This window comes from Calidris pugnax, unplaced genomic scaffold, assembly GCF_001431845.1.
Source record: "Calidris pugnax isolate Ruff unplaced genomic scaffold, ASM143184v1 scaffold25, whole genome shotgun sequence".
Lineage (NCBI taxonomy): Eukaryota > Metazoa > Chordata > Aves > Charadriiformes > Scolopacidae > Calidris > Calidris pugnax.
Window position 1 is genome coordinate 1,323,171 of NW_015090805.1, and position 24,592 is coordinate 1,347,762.

At 44.0% G+C, this 24,592-nt stretch overlaps 1 protein-coding gene across 3 annotated transcripts; it reads right to left on the bottom strand.

Moving 5' to 3' along the window:
• Positions 1-1,061: 1,061 nt before the first annotated feature.
• Positions 1,062-24,344, bottom strand: NDP (Norrie disease (pseudoglioma)). Of its 3 annotated transcripts, none has more exons than XM_014937970.1 (4): positions 24,129-24,344; positions 12,214-12,270; positions 11,171-11,525; positions 1,062-4,078 (listed from the first exon to the last, which is right to left on the bottom strand). In XM_014937970.1, the coding sequence occupies exons 3-4, from the start codon at positions 11,342-11,344 to the stop codon at positions 3,851-3,853; spliced, it is 402 nt and encodes a 133-aa protein (XP_014793456.1). In that variant the 5' UTR covers positions 11,345-11,525; positions 12,214-12,270; positions 24,129-24,344; the 3' UTR covers positions 1,062-3,850. The 3 variants fall into 3 exon arrangements, with proteins under 3 accessions (XP_014793456.1, XP_014793455.1, XP_014793457.1); XM_014937969.1 differs by lacking the exon at positions 24,129-24,344 and adding an exon at positions 23,059-23,639; XM_014937971.1 differs by lacking the exons at positions 12,214-12,270; positions 24,129-24,344 and adding an exon at positions 23,059-23,639.
• Positions 24,345-24,592: the final 248 nt, after the last annotated feature.

Sequence of the window (24,592 nt, forward strand, 5' to 3'; positions counted from 1 at the left end):
TGTGATGGTAGCTTACAGAAGTCCTGATAGAGGCCACCAGGGGACAGTCAGGCTCAGGATCAGCTGTCTGGTAGAAGTTCTCCAAGCTCAGAGGGCAAGGTGAGATTTAAGGAAAGTCAATGGGGACATCTCCAAGAAAACAGTGAGTTCTTCAGTTTAATGATTCATGTAAGGCTTGAGCCAGCAAACCATTTTTATATCTATGGAGGTTTAAGTGCTTAACAGACCCACTGTATCTGGGACCAGAATAATTAAAATTTGCTTGGTCATGGGCTCTTTTGCTCTGGAAAATCATAGATTACTTCTGATGATAGATGCAAAATGCATTATAAGGCTTTTGTTACAAGCAAAGGGTACCAGAAAAGGTCTAGTGTTTCCTCCTGGTCTCCATGAGTGCAATCCCTCTAGCTCAAATGTAACACCACCACTGCTGGGACTGATGGCTTTCAAAAGCAAGCCAAACTGGACTCAGAAACTTAATTAAAAAAGAAAAAAAAAGAATGCATAGGGTGTTGACAGTTGAAAGCCTGTATCACATCTTACCTTGAGCAAACCACAGGATGGTCACAGTTGAACCAGATTTTCTCTGAGGGAAGATGGTGCCTGAAGGGTGAGGTGCAGTGAGGGGGAAAAGGAGAAAGCCTTCTCAGGTACTTTAGAAAGGCAAAGCCCCACAACATTATCTGGACAACTGGACATTGCCCTTCTTGTTGTTCAATTTAAGCACTTGCACAATAATGGAGCTTAAGTATCCAGAGTGGTGTCAGGGTAAGAAATCAGGAAGCCATTTCATCTCTAAGCACCATTTGGACTCTTTCTCACTACTCTCCTGTAGTTTTCACCTGAAGCCTCATTTTCTTTTGCTTCAATACACCTCTTGAATTTTGTCACAGGTAGCACTTGTGTGCTTCATTCAGCACTTACTTACCTAAAATACCAATAAAAAAGTATCAAAATATGGATTTATAAATTACTTTGGGGCATTTGGTTTTGAAGAATAGTTCCTCCTTTTTTTCAATGTTAATATGAAGATTGCCTGACAAAGCCAAAAGGAGAATTTGAAAGTTTGATTCATTGTTTAATATCCAGTACTAGCTATTTACAAGTACGTTTTGTCTTGTCAGTCATAATTTCTGTTATATTCCTTCCATGCATTTTTTCGACTCAACAGTTAAATTAGATAATGTTAAATTCACCTCAACATTTACGCCTGGCAACAGCCTTTGTGGTCACAAGGCGATGATTTCATTAGAGGAATGGAGCAAAAGTGGAAGGAATGTGGGGTGTGAGAGGGGAAAAAAAAGCTTTTGTTGAAACACGAATATCTTCTGTGAGACCGATTTGAGCAATTATAACTCTGGCACTATGATAGTGAGGGGATGTGGGAATAAATATCAGCCAAGCTCTTCTCTTACTATAAATATTCTCTCTTTTTCTAAATTGGCTCAGGCATGGTCTCTGCTCAGAGCCCTCCTTTCTCCTCACCAGAGGACTGTGATCAGGTCCACAGTGCTCTGCCACATCCCGCAGCCACGCAGAAGCACTGCAAACGGTCACCCAAATTTCGTGTCACAGCCCCCCAGCACCCCATTTTGCACCAGCAGAAAACGCCAGTGGTAGCACAACCCGGGGTGGGGTGACGGGACATGCTGGATATAGCAGTTACCCTTAAAACATTCCCCATTCCTTAAATAACAGCATAGCATTGCTCGTGTGCAGCAGTCTCTATACCCACGCTTAGAGGTCACACATATTTTGTGGTATAGTTATTTGGTTATCAAAGGTATTGCTGATGTTTCGGATAAGGATCGGAATTTTCTATATATAATTAACAGTGGGGGGTGGTGCTTTTTTGGATAATGGGATTTTTAGATGCTGAAGGTTGAAAGAGATTGGAAAGACGCACATATAATCTTTCATATAAAGTAGTCTGGTGATAATGCCCGGCTCACGCTCCCATTGCTCGCCCTTTGATGTTCAGACCATGCATCAGATGTGAGAAGAATGACTGACAGCACTGAAACAACGAGTGGTGTCTAATGAGCTCACTGGGGCTCATCACTCCTAGTTTTGACATTTTAATCTGAGCCCGTCAGCTTCTAACAATTTGATTTACCCTTTTGTTTGCCCACAGCTCTGTGTTGTTCAAAACTGGCCATCTCCAAGTCTTCTCTGGAAGACAGAGACAGTCCTTCCCATGTACCACAGACCTCTCCAACCAATATCTGTGGGTGTACTTGTCCCCTGTTGTTTTGCACAGCCATTTAGCTCCATGATTTCACTTACAAGGCCAATGTCTTTTGCCTGCCTTCACATCCCATACGTATTCCCGATGAGGAGGCAGTGGAAAAGAAATCTGGCTTTGCCCAAGCAGTCACAGTAACTCCTGTGTAGACCATGGGACAACTTCCCTGCCTGGCAGACCTTGGAGACCCCCTGCAACCTCAGTGTGCTTCCCAGAGCTGCTGCTTATGGCATTTGCTGCAGACTGGATGGAGCTGAATAGATGGACCAAACACTGGACACCTTTGTTATTTTGAGATCTGTTCACCCTAAAAATGACTGAAAATCATTCAGCTCCTCAGGGCATTTCTTTCTGCAATGGTCCTACAGGGAAAAGCAGATAATGGCCTCACCTGCTTCTTACAGAGAAGCACTGGATGCCCCTGTTCTGCTGGACCCAGCAGCTCTGATGCCTTGGCTGTGGGACAGCTTCACCTGTGGGTGACGTCTGGGCTTGTGCTGACCCTGCCACAGCCTCCTACATCCTTGTGTGTGTGCACAAAGGACGCATGGGCATATGGCCCAGCCAAGAGCTGTACGATTCTCCAAGCAGCTGCCAAGCTGGATGGTGAGTCAACCAGGACAGTCACAGGTCAGTGTTATTCCCCTGTGCCTGGGATTGCTTGTCTTTAAAAGGCAAAATGGTAGTCACTTGATGGCCTTAGAGCCATATATATAAATAAGTCCTTGTTCTGCTCATTATTCTGGTGGCTTTGGCTCTGTAGATCAACAGGTCTACCCGAGTTAAGAAAAGATTCCATTTAGTACATGTCATTTTAATCTTTGATTAGTTTTTAGTGTTTGAATAATGGCTTTTGTGACAGATGTAATGTGTCACATTTCCAGGCTTTTAGAAGGGAATAGTATGTCTCATGACCTTTCACTTTTCAGGAGTTGCTCAGCCACTGAACTGTGAAGCTGCGTGCTGCAAATAATCACTTCAGCTGGCTAGGGCTGGGTAACCCCAGCTCCACATTTCATATCCAGTTCACTTTTCAATGATTTATTTGTAATTTCTGCTAAACCACAGTTTAAGTTATCCAGCGCTTGGCTGCTAGATCAGTAACAGATAACCCTTGCCAACAACACAGTTTGTTTTGAAGGCCAGTATAACTAGGAGACTGAGAATAAATTGGTAGGTTAAGAGGTCGTATGTGGGAACTGATGCCCATCCTCTGTCCGAACGCCAGCTCCCAGAGAGCAGTGCTGTCATCCAGCTGACCTTCCTCTCTTTCCCCCTGCTGCCCTTGGCTTAAAGTAAAAGCACCTCTCTATAGTCAGAGCTCAGCCTGAAAAAGAAGAAACTCACAAAAACATCCTTTCAGAAAAAAAGAAAGGCTTCTTAAAAACAAGTCCTTGTGCTTTTGCCTTTGTCACAGCCCGCACTTCAGTACCAACACCATCCAGGATATTTTGTGCTTCAGCCCCTCAGATCCAATCCAGCCTGGTTAGTCCTGTCCTTGCTGCAATCATACGCTGGGAGCATCGGTGTCACCTCCGGTGACTTCTTGGGAGCCTTCCCTGCCAGCAGCACCCCAGTCCCCTCACTGCTGTGGTGGGTACGTCCCTAGGAGTTGCACTCCTCGCAGTGGCAGGAGAGGATGTAGCGGTAGGTGGCCGTGAGCCGCATGCCCCCCGAGCATCTCAGTCGCATGGCCTTCAGCTTGGAGGTCTGGGGCCGGCAGCAGTGGCAGGTGGAGCGGAAGGGCTGCTTGAGGACAGTGCTGAAAGAAACCATGGGCTCCGAGCGGGACGTCTGGCTGCAGCGCCCTTCGCAGCGAGCCAGCAGCACCATCTGTGAAGGAAAAGAGACGGGTTAGGAAACGTGTCCCTGTGGCTGCCAGTGCAGCTAGCAGTGGCAGATGGGCACCTCCTTCCAGTCTGGCTGGTCTTTCTTCACTTATTGCATCTCCACACCTCAGCAAGAGCACTGAGCCCCACAGAGTGCGTTGTCTCTGAGCCGTATCTGAGAAACCAGAGGAGGTAAGGCAGGTGGGAAGAAAAGAGGGTCTCCTCCCAGGGTCCCAGGCACCGACACCATTAAGAACTACAGGGACTGGTTTTCTGAAAGCTGACTTTGGGACTCTAAATGATCACAGCCAGCCCTGCTTTCCAGGCATGGTGACTGCAACTGTGACTTGCTGACCCCAGATCTGTGGCAGCCAAAGCCCTTAAATCATTAGCCAGACTGATACTTTGGTTGGATATTTTCCAGCATTATGAGTGTATATATTAGTGATCAGCAAAACTGGTTCTTAAGGCCCATGAATGTCTCAAATTATTAGGTATATATAATATAAAGTAGAAATATAAGGAAGATGCTCAGTTTATTGCTTCTCCTAGTGATCAGCAAAACAAAATTATTAGGTCTATAAAATATAAAGTAGAAGTATAAGGAAGATGCTCAGTTTATTGCTTCTCAAGAAGCAAGTTTCTAGCTCCCTCCCTTTACAAAGATCACATTGAATATGTACTTGCAATTATATGTGTGTGTATATATAACTGCATCAGCTGTATCTGCATAAAATGCACTGCATAGTGTAAGGCAGTGAAAATGTAAACAAGATGAACTCCTTGACAAACGTGAGGGTTCACTAGTGAGCTTTTCCAAAAGCAGTGCAGGCTCCATGGTTCTTCTCCTCCTGGGTTCACCAAGTTGTGACCAGAGCAAGGTAACTTGTACAATAAGAGGCACTAAGGAGGAAAAGCCCATGGGCAGTCATCTACTCCCCTTCCCACAACCCTTTGTTGAGCAGAGGAGAGGGATAGAGTCTCCTAAGCTCTACAGAAGACATGGAAAGGATCTTCTACAGCTCAGGAAATCGTGTGGTCAGAAACAACCATTACCATCTTGATAAGGGATAAGTCTTGGACATGGTTGAACAAACTCTTCTACCTTCATGGGGAATGAAATATTATTTAAGTCCAGATCAGCTAATTCTCATTAACCAACATAAACTTCAAAATGAACTTATTGTATCACCCAAACAAGGTCAAAATGTGACAGAGGTGAGAAAGTAGGCAGTAAAACAGTCATAAGTCTATGCTTTAACTAAGGAAGAAAATTACATTTTAACCATGCTGCACATATCTCTTGGTTTTTCCAGACAATCTAAGAGGATAACTACAAATGTGACAGCAAATATTTTACAACATTAAACACTTCTGAGCTTCTTCCACTACACATGATCAATTGGCTGCAAATCTCCAAGTCTTTCAAGAAGGTATGCCGAATTCTTAATTTTCTCTTTAGTCAGAGTCGTAAGGAGGGATGAGAGAGAAAGACAGAGAGAATATTCCTGGTATAAAGCAGTAAATACCAACACCGCCTGTGCCCATGGAAAAGACACTGATCATCCATAAAGATCATCCTTGTAGAGTGCTTAAAAATGGATCTTCCAAGGGTACTTGCATGCTAAATGTTTTGCTTGAAAATGTATTGATATTGTAAGAAGTACAATTCAGTCAACACAGACAGATCACAAAGATGTCTTCACGAGCTGATGATCTGGAGTTGGTGCCATCTTTTTCCTTGGTCTAATTAAAATATGGGTTCTTGTGGGTTTCCAAAAATTCTACCATCTTGCGTGATTTGTAGCATAAATTTATGGTCCCTTTCCTGTGATGCTGCCTATTCATAAGCAAATGCATTTCAGCTGTTAGCAGTAATACGGCAGGAAGAAAATTTCAGTGTGCTGCTGCACCACAACCCAGCTTTAGACTTATCAGCTATGTCAAGCTCCTTAGTACTAGTGTCTTTAGCCTATACAAGAACAGGGAAAGGCACAGTTATGACAGTGCTAGCACTCCATTGCCGACAGATAAAGATCCACTGTTTCCCCCTAGTAAACAAAATTCACCTCCCATAGTGACAAGCAGGCAGCTGGTGAAGAGCTACTCAGATTATCTAATCCTGCCTGTATTGCAAAGGAAAGACAGCAGATTGGGACATTTTAAAAAGTTAGTTTCCTTCCCAGCATCTTGGCAGCTCTTGCTAGGTCCCTGATTTTGATCAAGTTCACTGCACTGTGAGCACGCTTTGTCACAGGCTATTCCCATGTGTTTGGCTGAAGGGGAAGGTGAGGAGCAATCCAACGGCAGCTAGCAACTGCTCAGAAGGGAGTTGCAAAGACCACAGAGTGAAACACTCCTCAGGAGTGGCAACAGGGGACATGCAATGTCCACAAGTTGCTTTTTCGGAGGTTCAGAGGACCTCCAGAGTCCTTTCCAACCAACATTTCTGTGATTCTGTGATTTGGAGATTCAGAGGACTTCCAGAGTCCTTTCCAACCAACATTTCTGCGATTCTGTGATTTCAGCCCAAATGTGACAGCACACAGTGCTGTATGATGGGGGTGACTTCTAACAGTTGATGTTTCTGGAGCTGGAACAGATAGTTGCTCTGGTACTGTTAGCCTAAGGGATTTTTATGGCAGGCATCCATTCCTGTATCTGCAGGTGCTTTCAGAAATGCCAGGAAAAAAACAAACCAACCCTCAAGAAACAGGATTAAGGATTAAGAGTTGCAAAGTGTAATTAACAAACCAACCCCCAAGGAGCAGAATTAAGGATTAAGAGTTGCAAAGTGTAATTATAGAGCAGAATTATCTGATGTGCCAATATCTATGTCTGAATACATTTCTTATGAACAGCAAGCCTTCTAAAGCAAAATCAGTCAGTATTTCTTCAATGTGCAACTGCATTTATAATTGTTTAGCAAGCCTTGTCTTTAAAAACATGTTTTATTCTGTGGAGACTCTAATTTTAATCTCCACTATTGCTGGTAACTTAGTTTTTCATAAGAGTATGGTCAGTATTCATATCATGTAAAATTACAGAGTGTTGGGTTTGTGCTCTAGTTTTGCATTACGGTGTAATTTTTTTACAAATGGCACTGCATCATGGACATCAAGTCAAGCTTACAGGATAAAAAAAAAATAATCAGATTTCCCGTTTTGATAGCTTTCTAAACTTCTGGACTAACCTGAAGTCCTCAGCAAAATTTAATCTCCTCCTCCTCATAAATCCAGAACAGCACCAGTGGGTTTTGGCAGGTGTGCAAATGAGCTGGAAATAGCCTGTACTTCAAAAGCTTTGCTTTGCCATTTAATCAATCGCACCAGCTGCTTATTGCATCGTATACTATAGCGCAATAGAGATTATCGCCTAAATAATTAGTAATGCTATGATGGCATAGCACAGTAATACAGTGGGTGTATATATAGTAAAAACATGTGGGTACTTTATAACCTGATATGTGTGCCTCCTGGTTCCCCTTGTCCCCCACACATGTGAGCCTGTGCCTGTCACCTTGTGATGCTGGATCCGGAAACACAGCACACTACAATGGGGGAAGCACGTGTATGAGCAGCTAGGGAAAAATAGGTTTTCTTTCTTAAAGTCAGCAGTCTCATAGGTATCTGGATGGCCACAAAAGAGAGCAACCTGAATCTGCAACAGTATTTGACTCTGATTATTTGGCCTATATTCCGGAAATTCAGAGGTTCTGAACTGGTTTGATATTAGCAGTGTTTGTAGTCCTCCTCAGTAACAAGCTGAGCCCCAAAAGCAGATGGGCTGAGATTCCTGAGAACAGACTTTCACACAGTATCCGTGGCCTGGCTGCGTGCAGGCCTTACCGAAAATCTCCTGAGCTACCTTGGGAGCAAATGCCTTCAAACACTTGCTAAATCTTTCTTCATCTGGTCCGTGTCTCTCTGGGCTGGATTCTTCAGTGTAAAACCTTCAGTGGTAGCACACTTCTGGCACATCTGGAGGAAGCACTTGTGACATCCAATACCATATTTTAGGAGGCTCTGATTGCAGCAGTGAGGCAATCCAGCACATGGAAGACCAGTGGATCTCCATGACAGAGGTCAGGCGGAATCCAGTATGGTCAGAAAGGCAATATCTCTTGAGCTGACACAAACATTTCCTTGAAGTCAAAGGAAAACACTGTTTTTCAGGAACAAATGACCCTCTTCCATCCCTCCTTTGTGTCTCCGTTATAGATTCTGTTACTATAATGGAGTTTGTTTCTGAAGGCTTTGGAAACCTGATTTCAACATCTGCCTGAGGTCACAAGCGAGAGGGATTTTAATGATTAAATTATATTGGGTGAATATTTCCAAACGTAACAGAACTACTTCCCACGTGGGTACAATTGGCAGCCTCCACAGAGAAGCACAGTGGACATAATCCTTTTTTAACCAAGACGGACAGCGAACGTAATATGTCTTGCAATTTCTGAAGCTGTTTTTAACTTCTGTAATTCTATGCTGAGCTAAAAGGGAAAATATACGGAGTGAAAAAGGATGGCTCAGTGGAACCAATATATCATGCCAAAAAAGGGCAACGTGTCTGCTTGACATCAGTTGTCAGTCCAAGCTTCACAATGGAAACTCAGTGGAAACAAGCAGTACCACAATTCCCACAGCTACTCCCACAGAACCTTCTTTTTTTCTGACTTGTTTATATTTTATCACAATATATATAGGAACAGACATTACGTCTAATTTTCATTAGCAAGTCTAATATTGGTCTGTGTTTATATACTAGATCCAGAACAGAAGCCATATGTCTAGCAGGATGATTCAGATCCCCAAGACCTTAAGAAAGAAGAGCTTGATTTAACAAACAGAGACAAGTTTTCTAGGAAATGTCAAAATTATTTCACTCTGTATGGAAACTGTTTTCATTTTCCACTTCATGAGAAAGTCCATACAACTTGCAGAATTGTTAAAAAACTCTTTTTGAAACCGTTGTGGAATTTGGGAAGCCAAGAGATGTGATAATATTTTCAAACATGATTTCCATTAAAGGCTTGATTTAAAAAAAGTCACTGACATTTTTTCAGTCAGTTACAAATGTTTATGTCAACAGCTTTTTTTCTCCAAGCTCAGTTTTGAAATAATATGGTTTTCATTATAATGCATTCTGTGTTCTCATTTCCATCAGTCCCACTCCGAAAAGCCTGATTGCTTTTCTCTGTCATTAGGGATGCTAAGAAGATGAGTAGTTGGTGGGTTTCCTTCCTTTCTTCCTTCCTTGGGCCATGTAGGAAGCAGTGCCCTGAGCACAAAAGAAAAACGTGGCCAGAGGTGAGGCACAGGCTGGCTGTGGGACAGGAAGGATGACATGGAGCTGCAAGGCTGACTGCTCTGGGGTGGCAGCCTTGGGGCGAGTGCTCAGCTGGCCCAGGGAGTTTGGACGTGGCAGTGGCCGCTGGAGAGCTAGAGGTGGTGCAGGGCCAAGCGGAGACAAAGACATGCTGTAGGAACCCACTGCAGCTGGAGAATGTTGGCAGGTAGATGATGGCCAGCAGGAGAGACCAGGACATGGGAACCCTTTGGCCCTGGGGCTGGAGAATCTCCGTCCTTCATCCTTCAGGACTGAATTGCCTCACGGGTTGCTCTGTGATCTGTTATGTCCTCTTTAGTCTGAGGCAGAGGGCTCAGGGCAGTCATACCCTACATTTCTCACTGCCCTGGTGAACTCACCACTTGCGACTCATTTGGTCTTCTGTGTGTAGAGGGGCAGAGGGACATCCTACCCAAAGCTGGAGACCAAAGGGACTCTGAGGGCTACTTACCATCTTCCCAATGTTATATACCACAGATCCTCCTGTTCTCTGGCAATGCAGGGAGCCAAGAATGAGGGCCAGCTGGGTGGAGCATCACTCTTGTGGACCAAACCATCATGGTAGCTATGGCTTCTCAGGTGTAATATTGCCAGGGAGGGGAGGGCTGACAGCACCCCCCTGCCAGGACATAGAAACCACCCACACTTTTTACCTTTGCCTTGCACTGGAGTCAACTGCAATAAAATAAATATGGCACAAATAGGTGCCTCTCTGCAGTTCTATATGGTAAAGCTGGAGGTTTCCCAGATGGGAAGAAGGTCTAATCTAGACTAAGAGCAAAACAAAAGGTTTCTCCTGAATCAGGAGTAATGCATGATTTTACAGAGCAGTAGGACAAAAGCCTGTGATGTCCTACCAGCCTCCCAGCGCTCTCTTACCCAACACAGGGCTGGCAAAAGTGTTGGCACTGGTAGTTGTTGCCTTTCCCTAGTCCAGGGATGTGGGTGCCTAAGGCAAAGCTACTTTTCGTGGGACAGAGGTATGGTCCAGGCGGAGACCATACATCTGAATATGCACTAGGTTAACTCAGTCGGAACAAATTAGGACAAGACAATAGGGACCAGCAAGGATTTTCCCTTTGTTTCTCCCCATTCTTTTTCTCCACACAATGAAATAAATGACTGTAGGCTATGTGCACAGGCTGCTAAACCGTTTTGACAGAAAATTTTTCAAGCTTGAAATCTCAAATGAAAGGCAATCTTGTATTTCCTTCTGCTTTCCAGCCCTATAATAAACATCTAATTGTCATTCTCCATGAAAACAAAGGCTTTGAAACCAAATGGGGAAAAAAAATTAGCAATGTTTTTCACATTCTTTTTTCATTACCATTTTACAGCTTTATTCTTTATCTCAGTACTTCAACTCGAAAGTTATAAGTTTACAGGCTCCAGATTAAAGACTCACTTGAAGGAGGGAATGACTGGGATGACCTAAACTTTCAAACCAGTCCATCCCCTTGGCACTGGCAGCTGAGTCCCCGACATCCTCCTTTGAATCTTACCATTTACTGCATGTTACCTTTACTATCATGGTGTGTTTTTCCTTTTGAAAGGGTGAAAAGAGATTCAAGAGCCCTTCTCTCCAGCCCGTTCTAATGGACACGCTCAGATGTCTCTACATCTGTATGTGTCTCCAGCTGGATTTTGGTAGTAAGGGATTTGTGCAGAGAGAATCACCCAAAATGCCTCTTTTTAACAACTCTGCTGATGCAGCACCCTGCTCCAAAGGGATGAGGGAAGCCCTTACCTTCGAGCTACACTTGTAGAGGGGGTGGCTGATGGAGTCGACATAGTGATGCCTCATACAGCGGCTAGGATCAGAGTCGATCATGAAGGAACTGTCTGTTTTACTGTCCGCATCTCCCATCATGGCCAGGAGTGAGAGCATGGAAATCGAAGCCGCAAGTACATGATTTCCCATTGTCGAGGAACTTCTCTCTGATAACAGCAGAGGGAGGTAGAGTATTAAAAGAACTCCAAATACTGGCAGCCAGTTCCTTTCCAGGATGGTGAAAAGTCTGGTTTAAGTCTCTTAGCTGTCATTCTTCTTCTCAAGTTGGAGTTTGCTGAGATTGTAATCCATCAAAGAATCTCCTGCGTAGCTGGAATAAAAACAACATAAATCACAATCCTGACCAAAAAGAGCTCTGGAGAAAAACAGACATAAATAATATTAAGGCACACAGGATTTTCACTAGCCAAAATATACGCTCTGTGTGAGCATCATTCCCACAGTAGGTAGAGTATATGGCATTAGGAAGGAGAAGTCAAGGCCTTGTTACTTTAAGCAATGCTCTATCACTTTACTAGGAAGAACCTTTTGACTTTTAACATCACAAGTGGTGCAATGCCAATCTTTTTCACTTGGTGATGTCCCTAATGGGTTCCCCTCAAAACTGGAGATTAGTGACACATCAGAGATTTCTGCAAATTGAAAGGACTGTATATCCACTCACAATGTCAAAGGGGAGCAAAACTAGGCTGTCTCCTGCATTACAGATGGGAATTTCTGGCCCAGACAGCACATGGGAAGACTGGAGGCAGGCTGACCTGCGGCTCTAGGGGCTGCACTTTGGTTTTGTGCAACCCCTGCGCTGCAAGGACGAGGGGCACTCCCAGGATGGAGGGAAGCTGAGGGTCCAAGCCCAGGCATGAGCAAAGAAGTCCCCCAGGAAGCTTGCTGAACACCAGCCTGCACTGCATGGGAACCTGCACCTAGGTCTCAGGCTGCCCTGCCCTCCCGAGTACCAAACCCCCACACACACAGCTGGGCATGCTTTACTTGCTTACTCATCAGGCTGCATTTCCTCAGTGTCAGTCTCTTCTCTGTTAATTGAAAAGCAGCATCTGAAAAATACATTATATTCCATAATTCCCAAGTACATTCCAGCTACCGATTGAAAAAAAATATATATGCAGGTGGAGTCACGTGGATACCCACCCAGGCATCTGGATTTCTGCCCCATGTTGGAAACCAGGAGATGCCCCAGAAAATAGGCACAGGACAGCCCCTAAATGCTGCCTAGTGCTCTGTGTTGGCAGGTAAAGAGGGCATCTCCTTGCGCTGCTACATCACAGCCCCTTGATCTTTCTTACAAAGCTCATAGTCTCAAATGGACGACTTGATTTCGCTTTTACTACAAACAGCTATAGCTTGAAAGAGCTGTGAATTCTCCATCTAAATATAACCTGCTGAAGCAAATCATAGTCATAAGCAAAGTTGAAAGTGCAAGGACTTTCTGAAGAAACTTATGATAAAACAGTTCCCTGATCACACAGAAATGCTCCCCCAGAGCCCCTTGCCTACTTCAAGAGCTGATGTGTGCCTTTATTACTTATACAAACCTCTTTCAAAACTTTTTTCTGGTTTGCTGGCAAGACTCTAAACCTACTGATACTCATCTCCCAAACAGCCTGAAATTACGAGGCCTCTCCACCAGAGTGCTTGATGATTTGTGTGTTGCTTTAGTTTGCTGAAACACTTTTGTGAGAGTGCATAGCAGTGAGAAACACTTCCAGAGTTCATCCAAGCTGGGAGTCAGGACTTGTCGAGCTGAAGTGACATACAAAGTCTCATGCTGGGAAGAAATGTAATTAGGGATGCTCTGTGTATTAGACATTTATTTAAAGCCTTTTTTGGGTTTCAAACTATTGTCCATGTGCCTAAATAGGAAAGGAAAAATTATGTGACTCTGGATTTAATAGACAATATATTTTTTTCATGGAGTCTGGCCTATGACCTGGTGTATTTTCCTCAAACGATTGTTTTTCAGTGGATATTGCATTAAAAAAAATACCGTATTTTTGCAGTATAAGGAGCTTAAACAATGCGAAACCCTTAGGATCTCAGATGCATTTATGCATCGTCTCATTCATGTCAATAAATATCCCTCCAAACATTTTAGCACGGTAAGAGAGAAATCTCCCGGTCATGGGAGCTGGGACAGATTCCTTCCCAGAAGTGACCTGTACTACTCTAGTTCATGCAGATGATGCCCAAGGATTAGCTAACAGGAGGAGTGATGAACTTTTTTTTTTTTATCTATTTAACCTTTTACCTACATTCCTATTCTTTATAAAGAGGCTGACCAAAACATGCTGCTTGGCAAGGACTCTCTCCAACATAGTTAATCAGTATTACACACCCAGTAATTCCCTTTCTGTCCAAATAAATTTACTTGATACTGGATGGTCTCATCTCATGTAAAATTATGTCCAGGGATCCCCATTTCCCATTCTCTCTGTCCCACTGTTAATTTTGTGCTTCTATATCTTTCTATGGTTTTGATCAGTATGATTTAATACAGTGAGAGAAATCTGGAGTCCTGGCTCAGTTTTCAAAGGCTTATCTCTCTAGTTTTCTTCAGGAAATAATTGGATGACATAGAGTCTGCCTCATGAAAACACTGAGAAAGCTGGAAAGAAGCAGGGAAAAATGTGAGAAAAGGAAGACGCTTGTACCTTCTTAAGGATAAGTACAGCACAATACAAAAATTACTAACACTTTCTCAATCTTTTAAAATTGCCCTGGTACTTCCCTGGCAAAGAAACGTAGCAGGTTTCAGTAACAAAACTTTGAAAGAAGAAAAAAGTACTGTTATCACATATTTGTCAGTAAAAAGAGAGACTGCGGATGAAAATGTGACCCATCTTTTGAGACAAAACTGTGTACAGTTGTTAATAGTCACACTGGCAAAATGAGTGTATAGGTATTGGAAGTGGGACTGCAAGACAACACTGGGTATTTGCAAATGCCAGAGTCTCCTGACATACCTATGTGAAGTATACACGTACGTTTTTCAAGTACATATGCCATATATAGAATCGTAGAATAGTTTGGATTGGAAAGGACTTTTAAAGGTCATCTAGTTCAACACCCTTGCAATGAAGATGGATATCTTCAACTAAATCAGGTGGCTCAGAGCCCTGTCCAACCTTACCTTGGATGTCTCCAGGGATGGGGCATCTACCACGCGTTCCAGTTTCTCACCACCTTCATTATAAATAATTTCTTCCTTATATCTAGTCTGAATCTACCCTCTTTTAGTTTAAAACCATTACCTCTTGTCTTATCACGACAGGTCCTGCTAAAAAACTTGTTCCCATCTTTCTTATAAGTTCCCTTTAAGTACTGAAAGGCCACAATAAGGTCTCCCCAGATCATCCTCTTCTCCGGGCTGAACAACTCCAACTCTTCCAGTCCATCTTCACAGGAGAGGTGTTCCAGCTCTCTGATCATTTTTGTGGCCCTCCTCTGGACACACTCCAACAGGTCCATGTCTTTCCTGTGCTGAGGGCTCCAGAGCTGCACACAGCGAACACAGTACTCCAGGTGGGATCTCACCAAAATGGAGAGGGGCAGAATCACCTCCAGCAGAAAGACCTGCTGGCCATGCTTCTTTTGGTGTATCCCAGGATACAGTTGACTTTCTGGGCTGTGAGCACACATTGCCAGGTCCTGTCTTTTGCCATCATGGAGAGTGGTTTGGCAACTACATTAGCCAATTCCCTCAGGACTCTGGGATGCACCTTGTCAGGTCTCATAGACTTCTGTATGTTCAGGTTCCTCAGGTGGTCACAAACCTGATCTCTCGAAATGGGAGGGACTTTGCTCCTCTCGTACTTGTCTTGTGGTCCCTCCACTCAAGAGATGTGGGGAGAGAGGCTGCCAGTGAAGAATGAGGCAAAAAAGTTGTTGAATACCTCAGCCTTCTCCTCATCCATTGTTACCAGTTCACCAGTCTTGACCATCATGAGGGGTACACTTTCTTTTTCTTCCTTTTCTGGCTGATGTACCTGTAGAAGCCCTTCTTACTATTCTTTGCATCCCTTGCCAAGTTCAGCTCCAGGTGTGTCTTGGCTTTCCTGACCCCATCCCTACACAACCAGGCAGCATCCTCCTACTCTTCCCAGGATACCTATCCTTGCTGCAACTGCCTACACATTTCCTTCTTGCCCTTTAGTTTGACCAGCATAAATATATGTAATTTATATGTATATATATATAATTCAGATATATGGGGAAAAACTCTCACAGGAACATTTAAACATACAGAAGTTAGCGTGCAGATTGTGTAAAAAAAGTCTAAATATTTTCACTCAGGTACATCACCGTGATGACGTATGTTGACATGACATTTTCCATTTCCAGCAGATACTGTGCAATGGCATTTAAGTTTAAATTAGCATTCTTTCTTTTTTTAAAAAAAAATTAAAATAATTGTATTCCTTGTCTGAAATTATAAAATTCTAGACAGTACATGATGTCAGGAGTGACATGTGTAGCTTCCAGTCTGTCTTTCTGTCCAAAAACAAGAGCAAGTACACCTGTAATCATTAATCATTGTAGCTGTACTTACAATGACATTTTATTTAATTTCAAAAATACACCTTTTTTATCAAAATCAACAATTTCACATAGAATTTTTTCTTTTTATTTAAGCTGGTTTTTCCTCAGTTTCTTTTCATGTCAAAACCTGTGGTAAAAAGGTCATCTGCCAAGCTAACAAAAAGGAAGCAAAAATGCTTCCTCTTAAGAGCATCCTGTAAAGAAAAAGATGCAAATGTGACTTCTTATTCTCAGGCTGAAAATTGGCTACAAAAATATTTGGCCTAACGGTGGGTGAAAATCATGAATTCCCATTTTTTCAGGATTCACTGATATGGGCATTACGTGTTCTTAGTTACAGGCTTATAATGCCCTTTCCCTATAACTAGTTTTCAGGAATTCATAGAGACATAACATGCTAAAAACTATTACAACTGTTACCTAAAACTGCTACAGCTGTTACCTAAAAACTGCAGGGAAAAAACAGGAGACATCCCAAAGAAAGACCATATGAACATACAATCCAAAACTGTATTGCACATGGACATAGGCGCAGAGGTTATTTTTCCCAACTTCATGTTGTTATTAGATGCATTTGAATGCTGAAATAAAGATTGCTTATCCTAGTCTTAATATCATTTAGAGAGTGGTGAAGGTTAAGATTTTGTTTTGCTTTAAGGACAGAAGAAAATTCCATCATCTGGAATTATTTAGCCAGTCACTTTGTGAGAACGTAAACAGAAATTCCCTTTTTGCTATGTATCTTGGAAAAAATAAAGAGCTGAGCAATTCTCCAAAGGTCTATTGGATCTGCACTGCTTTTACCCTGGAAGGTAGGAAGGGAGCAATGGAAAAGCTCATTTATGTTGTACTTCTACTTAGCTGTTCCCGGCTCCTGAGCCCCCTGAATTAGGCATGCACGTATGTTCAGCTTGGACTTCGTTTGCTGTGCATTTGCCATGTTTGAGACTCCTGCTTGACGAGGAGGGTACAATTCAAGTCACTCAATGACTTTTTATGTTTCGGAGGCTGCCAAAATCCCTTTGGAGCTGCAGTGTGTATATATAACTAAGCCTTGCCTTGCATGCTGTGCATATTTAGTAAACACAATTACTTGGATCCTACCATGTGGTTCCCTCATTCTGAATTTGTTATGTAAACAGAAGAGTTACAAGACTACTCAGTTTCTCCAAACTCTGGCCTTAAAAATTGTCACTAACCATATATGTGTATATATAGATGTATGTGTGTGTGGAGCATGTCCCTGCTGTTCTGGCAAAAAAGCCACAAAGATCTTTATGAGACCAAAACAGATTTCTCAAGAACTTTATCCAACCTGAAAAAGTTTAGGCCAGAAAGATGAAGATTTGAGGGTTTTGTGCTCCAAGATCTGCACTGGAGTAGAAACGATTGTGTTGGGCAAACTACACTGTCAGGTTACACCAGGGTTTGTTCTGCAGAGTTAAACTCCCCGCTGCCATCATAAAGGCTATGAAAGAGGCTCAGGGTGGGAAGACAAGGAGGAGCAATCTGTGCTGGAGACCACCTCCAGTCCCCCAGCCCTGGGCGTGGGGTAGCCCTGCCATGTCATTGCTGCTGCCTCCTGGCCACAGTGCTAGCATGGCTCATGGTGACCCATCACTGGGATTTCTGAATAACAGATCTGAGCTTTCAGGGAACTTGGGGAGCCATCATTTCTGCTCCTGCAATGAGTTGCCAAGGCCTCTGCTGGGTGATAGGCTGGGGGTACTCCGTGTAGAGGGCTGCCCCATGCCCCAGCTCCCAGACGACAGCAGCAGCTGGACTGCCCTTTTGCCAGGGCAACCCTTGTGAAGAGGGTACCCTCTCCCAAAGCCATGCATTGTTCTGCGTGTCCGCAGCTCAGATCTTGCTCTAAGGCCACATCTTCTGCTGGGACACTAAACCCCCCTGGAGCACCCCTCCAGCCCTGCAGCCACATGGCATGGTGCAGTCTGTTCCCAGACCGCCTCCAGCCTCCACAATGCTCAGATGGCTTCCAGCCCATGCAATTGCCTGCACCATGCCCAGGAACTGCTTGGGAAGCACTGTGTGCAGTGGGACAAATTGTACAAATGACCATCTGAGCAGTTTAAGAGAATAGTTTATCTGGTAGGAGAGACGACTTAAGATGCTGAGCCTGATCCTGCTTTCTGTTGAACCAACTCAGAGTCTTTATCATCTCCAGTGTATGTTTTAGCTCTGTGAATAAATGTAATCGTCTCCTCATCTTGTTATTTTACAGTGGCTATTTATGTCCCAGCAGTGAAGTGGTTGGCCTCCCGTATATACTATCAAAATCACTGCTCCACACTGCAGACGCCTTTCAAAACACCTGACAAAGTCACCGAGCAGCCATGTGGCAGCCAAGAAGTAGCAGGTGAACACAGGGAACTCCAGTTGTTCGCGAAATGCCTCCATCCAGCATTTCAACAGGTTTCTTCCCCTCCCGAGACAGGGCAAATACCAAACGAAATATTTTGAGTGAGATCCTTACAGGTCCAAATAAGCTAAATGCTTCCCCGAGGCCTCACTGTGCCAAATGAATGTTTGCCCTGCTGACATCCAGCTGTGCTGAGGCTTGTCCCCTTTGACACCAAGGGGAACGTTCTCACCCATCGTACAGGAGCTCCATCCATCCACTCTGCAGGGCAGTGGGAGCCTGCGAGGAGGGGACACGAGTAAAACATACTCCTGACCAGGGCTGGCAACAGCTGGTGAGCAAGAGGAGAGCGGAAGGAAAATGGCAGTAGAAAGGAAAACAGGCTCAAAAGAAGGGTCTTTAGCCTTCTCATCTGGGTGTCCACAGGAGGGAAGCAGATCTTCTGATCCTACTGAGGTTGCTCTGTCCTGCTGACCAGCAACTGCAGAGCATTGTCCCATAAAAACCAAAAAGAGAAAGCGGACACTACCTCTGAGCAGTCTGAAATGTCAAACACGCTGATGGTAGGTAGCTGAGAGAAACTCCTGCACATCATTTTCTGCTGTGAGGCTTTGCTAAGTCTTTCAGTATTTCAGGAGATGAAGACCTGTGACTGTGAGCAGACTGAAAAAATAGGAAGACCGTGGTACTTGAAGCACAAGAAACAACATAGTAATTGCAGCAAATATAATAGAAGAACACACTGCTGCAAGCACCCCTGGGGGCATCAGCAACCGTGGCATAAGCCTACATGGGACCAGTTCCTGGGCTTCGCTGGGGCAGCTCATGTAAAGGCCCCCGTAAATGTTCACGCAGCGGGGACCTGGTGCATGAGGTGGAACAAATTAAGCTGAATGGCACTTGAGCTGGCTGAGCTTCCCTCGCCTTTTGAAGTTTCCAAGCGTATTTCCAGCCCTTCAGGTAGCTAGGAGAAGGGGAGCTCACAGGGCCTTCCTGCTAGGCCCTTGAAATAACAAACTCTAGTGGGTACTGCAGGCTGGCGCCCCGCCAGCAGACAGGCACAGGCCAACATGGAGAAAAGGTTTTTAATACACTCGCAAAGAATAACTGCTGGTGGACAAAAGAGCGCTTGTATTTTTATTCTTTCCTTTTCCTGCTTCCAGGAAACTTTAAATAGATTGATTAGGGGCATGTATGGGATCTCTCTCTAATGAGCTAGTAGAGCCATTTAATGGCGAGGTGATGCCAGCTTCGGATTCTTTCTTTATTCTTGTGTCTCACTGAATATCAGAGGAGCCATGGTCTCGATTCTGGGACAAGAATTGAGAGGAATACAGTTTTCCACTTCCTCATCTAGAGGGTGCTGGGTGGGATCACCCCTCGGTGAAGCAGAAGACGCAGAGCCAATCTGTCTATGTAAGGCCACCCACCCCTCTCAGGAGGCAAACCAGCAAGGTTGGCTGCTGGCTAAAGCGTAAATATTCCCAGCCAAGCATTAGCTATAGGATTTGCTTCAGTAATTACCTCTACTTTAGTCTTATGACCCAACATGAGGCAAAACGACTCTTGGCCAAATTACAAGTTGCTGAGAGGTCTAGGGCATTCGGGCATGTGTCCTCTACCTGTAGGAGTGTGTTACAAGCAGGTGGGTGGGTTTTGTTCTCTGTCTTTTATATATTTTCTAGAGAACTCATAGGACTGTAGCTATCAATTGATGCAGGAGTAGGAACAGGTTTCTTATTCTTTAATAGTAAGCTAAGATGTCCCTGCTACTGGGACCAGCAGAGAGTGCTATGCATGCTGGAGATAGCACATGATTGAAGGGGATGTTCCCTCTTTTCTAACCCTAGGGGCAAAATCCTCTCTCCTTTTATACACAGGCAAAATTCAGACCCTCCATTCATATACCTTGGCCTCTGACAATTAGGGAACCTAAATATTTGGCTCATGGTAACAATTTCATGTCTTCTAACAAGAGGAACAGCGTTCCCCTAGGTCCCACTCTCTTTGAGCCGTGCTGCTATGACAGTAATGCGATTGTCACTGCCATGGTATGCTTAACCTTTGCCAAACCAGAGCTGAGGCATTAACTCAGATCCTCAACTCATGTGTCTTAAAGGGCAACGTAACCTGTGCTGCATCCGTGCTGCCGGAGCGACGCGGTTTGCAGCTCAGTAGTAATAAGCACGTAAATGTGACAAGCATAAGCTATAACAATGATTTATGCAAACAGAAAAATAACAAAGAGAAGCTGAAAAGTAGCAATGCAGTGGAATTCCTAGGACCGTTGTCTCCATGGCACCAGCAGCCCAATATCCTGACACCAGAAGAAAGGATCTCTGTGCCATGCAATGAAATTCCAGCAAACGGGACAAGGACTGATGGTGTCTGGAAGTGGTAGTGCCACTGCTACCCGGATAATAGTCTGAATTAGATTATGTGAAAAAAGAAGGAATATATAGACGGCCAGCTGCTCAAAGGCTTACTACAACCTTGCTTTTATTGTTCTGCTAAGTTAGAGGTGGGGCATCAGAGGGATTCCTAACATACCACTACTGAGAAATTTTAATATGTTCCACACTGACACATATAAAAAGGAAATAACAGCTGATCATAGTCAGTGGAGACTGCAGCATCTCTTCATATACATGCACGGAACCATAGGCAAAGTGGGGTGCTCTTGGCCAAGGAGGCTTAGGCACCCACACTAACCTGCACCAGCTGAACTTTTCTCCTGCCATTGAGCTGAATTTCAGCAAAAGGGTTGTTGAGCAGAAAATAAGGTGATCTGGGCATGGCTATTCACCCCATCCCGAGATACCAGGACGTGGAGAAGGACAGGGGAGCTGAGAGGCTGCACGTTTAACACTGATGAAAAGAAACACATGTTTACACAACCGACAATGATCCGGTGGAACAAGATATCACAGAGGGCAAAAGTTTAGCTGGGCTCAGCAAAAGGACTTGTTATGTATGGGAGGGTTACAGTTGTAAGGGTTTTATTTTTAAAGAGTTTTTTGGAAGGGTTATAAACTCTCAGGACTCAGAGTTCAGTTGATGGGGTTAGGGAAAAATCCTTCACCACGGCAAGTTACCCCGTAGCTGCCTACTATGGGGGCTCTATGTCAGTCTTTGATGTGGCCGCTTCCAGCCATGCTCAAGAGGTGGATTACTCAAATAACATGGGACAGTGGCACGGTCTTATGTAGCAAAACTGTTCTAAAACTCTTAGAGACAAGTGTCTCCTCATACTGAGCATGGTATTAGAGGCACAGGAATTAGCAGTATTTGTACTATAACTAATATTTATAACTGTAATTACAATGGTAGTATTGGGGGGAAAAAAAAAAAAGGAGTTTTTTTCTTCTACTATCAGTAAAAGGAATAATTTGCCAGACCTGTTGCAAAAACAAATGTTTATGCAAGCTTTGCACTGCAGAAAATCAACTCCTTTCAAGGTACAAGAACAACCTCGAGCACTTCCTAGTGCATCTGAGAGTGGATAAGCCAGGAAGAGGATACAGTCGGCCCCAGGGAAAACAGGGAATGAAGCAGACTCCAGAAGAACTCCCTGTCAAATGAGTCACCATAGGCATCCGTGCCATCCCCCAAGGAGGTATCTTGCTTCCCTCCCACCTGAGTAAAAGAGATTGCAACCCTGGCAGTTCAAGTAAGGAAGAACATACAGTGCTTTCACAAACCTCGATGGCAGGTGAGGGATTGTTCCAGTGGGGCAGATGGCTTTTGAAGGTAGCAACCTGGGGTATCACTACTGCAAACTGTGCACAAGACTCTAACTGAGTATCCTGCTCTGCAAGGGGGAATCATCAGCGTACATGCATCTGATCAAAACCAGGTGTTGCACAAACCCAGGAAACCTACATGGGACACCTTCAGGTGGAGACCTGAGCTTGTAACAAGAGTAATCAGCAGCAGCCCCTAATTATATCCCTTCACTAAATCAAATTGTATTTTATTTTGTAAGCTTGAAACATCTATTCCTTCCACATTTGCTTTTAACTGGAAAATCTTAAAGCATCTTCTTATAACGCCAGTATGGCAAATAAGATTTAATTCTTCTAGCAAGAGCATGACAATGTATATGTAAGTCACATCGGGAACCCCTGATTCAAGCTGGTAAGTAATTACTTACCAAATAGTTCTATTTAGGTCGAGGGAATTATTCATGTGCATAACTGCTCACAGACATGAGTAAGGTCCCACAGCCCAAGCAAAAGTGAGCATCATCAGTAATTTACATGAAAAAAAAAAAAAGTCCTAAAATGTAGCTGTTCTTTCAAGAAGACACAAAAAACCAGCACTGTGATTATTACGTCTGCATTTATTGACCCCACCAGGCAGCTGGGTTTCCTCTCCTAGAAAATAACTTTGCAGTAAGGAACTGAAGTAAATTTGCCTCCACTGCTTGATTTAAAGAATAATTTGCCTGGCCTTTTCCAGTATGCAGAGTTCTCACCTCTCAGCCACAGTTACCAAGGTTTAGGAACTGTTAGTAATATTTAGCATATAGGAAACATTTTTTCATCTTTAAAGAGCCGCAGAAACCTTAACAAGTTACTTGTCATGCCATCTATCCCAGGCAGAAACAACTAAGATGTGTTATGGGCAGGCTAGGGCAGAAATTTAAATGAACTTGAGAGGCAGGATAAGAAATCTCCTGTCAGTCCCACAAGAGTTAGTCCACACACACCGTCTTGCAAATTCAGGTTTGCCACAAGAAAATTACCCCCCCCCAGCCCCGCAACACACACTCTGTGTGAGCCTGCTTTACTGACACTACAGCAGTAGTACTGAGATTGCTCTTCACATGGGTCATATTTTTTACTCTTATTTTTTGCTACTGGACCCATTAATTTGAACTTTTTTATAGGATGCATTCACTCACCTGATTCCTAGCAGGGAGACGGGGCTTTTTTTCCTCAGCCAGGCTCTCTCGGGGCAGCGTCCGTTCCGGCGCCTCGCAGTTACACTACACTGACACTTCACCACCGGGCTCCTACAGCAAAACTCTTCTTTTGTCCCAAAGACACAGGGAACATGTTATGCTGGTGCCTCTGAGGCTGATACACAGCGGAATGATCTGCCAGGAAATGAGGAGAGCCTCCCTCTCTCCTTCAGCAGGCGGTCTGGGGTCCTGCAGCATCCTCCCTCCCGTGTCAGCTACCGGCTGCACAGCCCCGCTGCGTTACGTGTCGCGCTGACGGGGTGGGCTACCTACTAAATATACTCCTCAGCCTCACAGCAAAGGCAAACAACACGGCTTTCCTCATAGGTTTCAGCCAATAAAGAGTGTATATTCAATCTGCCCCCCTTCCATAACTGGTGCTGTCCGGTCCATAGTAAAGCTTCCCAGAAGTTCGAGTAAGTAATAACGTGCAAATTAAGAGTGCTCCTGCTGAAGCATGACACACAAAGCTAGAAATAAATATTGCCTGTTGTTTCAAATTATTCTAAGCACTCCAGCAGATGACTGGCAAGAGAACAGCGTGCATAAGCAGTGATAAAAGTAAACAGTCCAGCGTTAAACTAGCAGGCTTGCCTGTGTTCACAGAACCCTATTGTAATGGGACAAAGAGGGTGCTGGCAATACCGGCGCTCCCTCCATGAATTCAGGGCAGAGTCCAGCACGTCCATTCACTCCAAAGCCACACAGCTGGGACCAGGACAGAGCTGCAGACATGAGCCCAGCATGCTCACAAGAATAGATGTTTAACCAAGTTGCTCAGAGGCATCTGAGCATTTGACTATTTGACTACATACAGGCATCCTTCAGACAGGAGATACAGTTAAAAATACAAGGATAAGGAGACACAGGTACTAGAGCTATGTCAATTCCATGTCAACACATTTTAATTCAAAAATGTTACATGTGTTTGTCAGATAAAGAGATTAAGCGCTCAGTTTAAGCCCATGTAATACTCAAAATCTGTAGGAATCTCATATTTGTGTGCTTACCTTTAAAAATGCACTGCTCCTTCCTCCCCTCAAACTCTTTGGAGAGCTAAAAGAGGTCCTGTTACTTCCAAATGCTTTTGTTCTTCTGTCCCTCTGTCACATGGCTTGCCTTTTATATTTGCAACACACAAAAGTTAGGGCTGTTGTTTAAGAGAGAGAGGGAGAGGGAGAGAGAGAGAGAGAGGGAATGTCAAATGGAAAAGTGCCATTGCAGTCATATATCAATCAGGGCAGCGGCGGCAGCAGCTCGCTGGCAAATGGGAATTCCACAGAAATGTGAAGCTCTTGTTATCTGAGAAATCACAAAACGCCACCAGCCAAGCTCCCCTCTGCAGGGACTTCTTATTATTGGCAAGCCAGGAAATAGAAGGAAATGTAGCTGCTTTTTTTGTTGTTGTTATTGTTTCGGATCTGGAGATAGGGACGCTGTGGCATATGTAAGACAGTGGAATAGAAACCCTGAA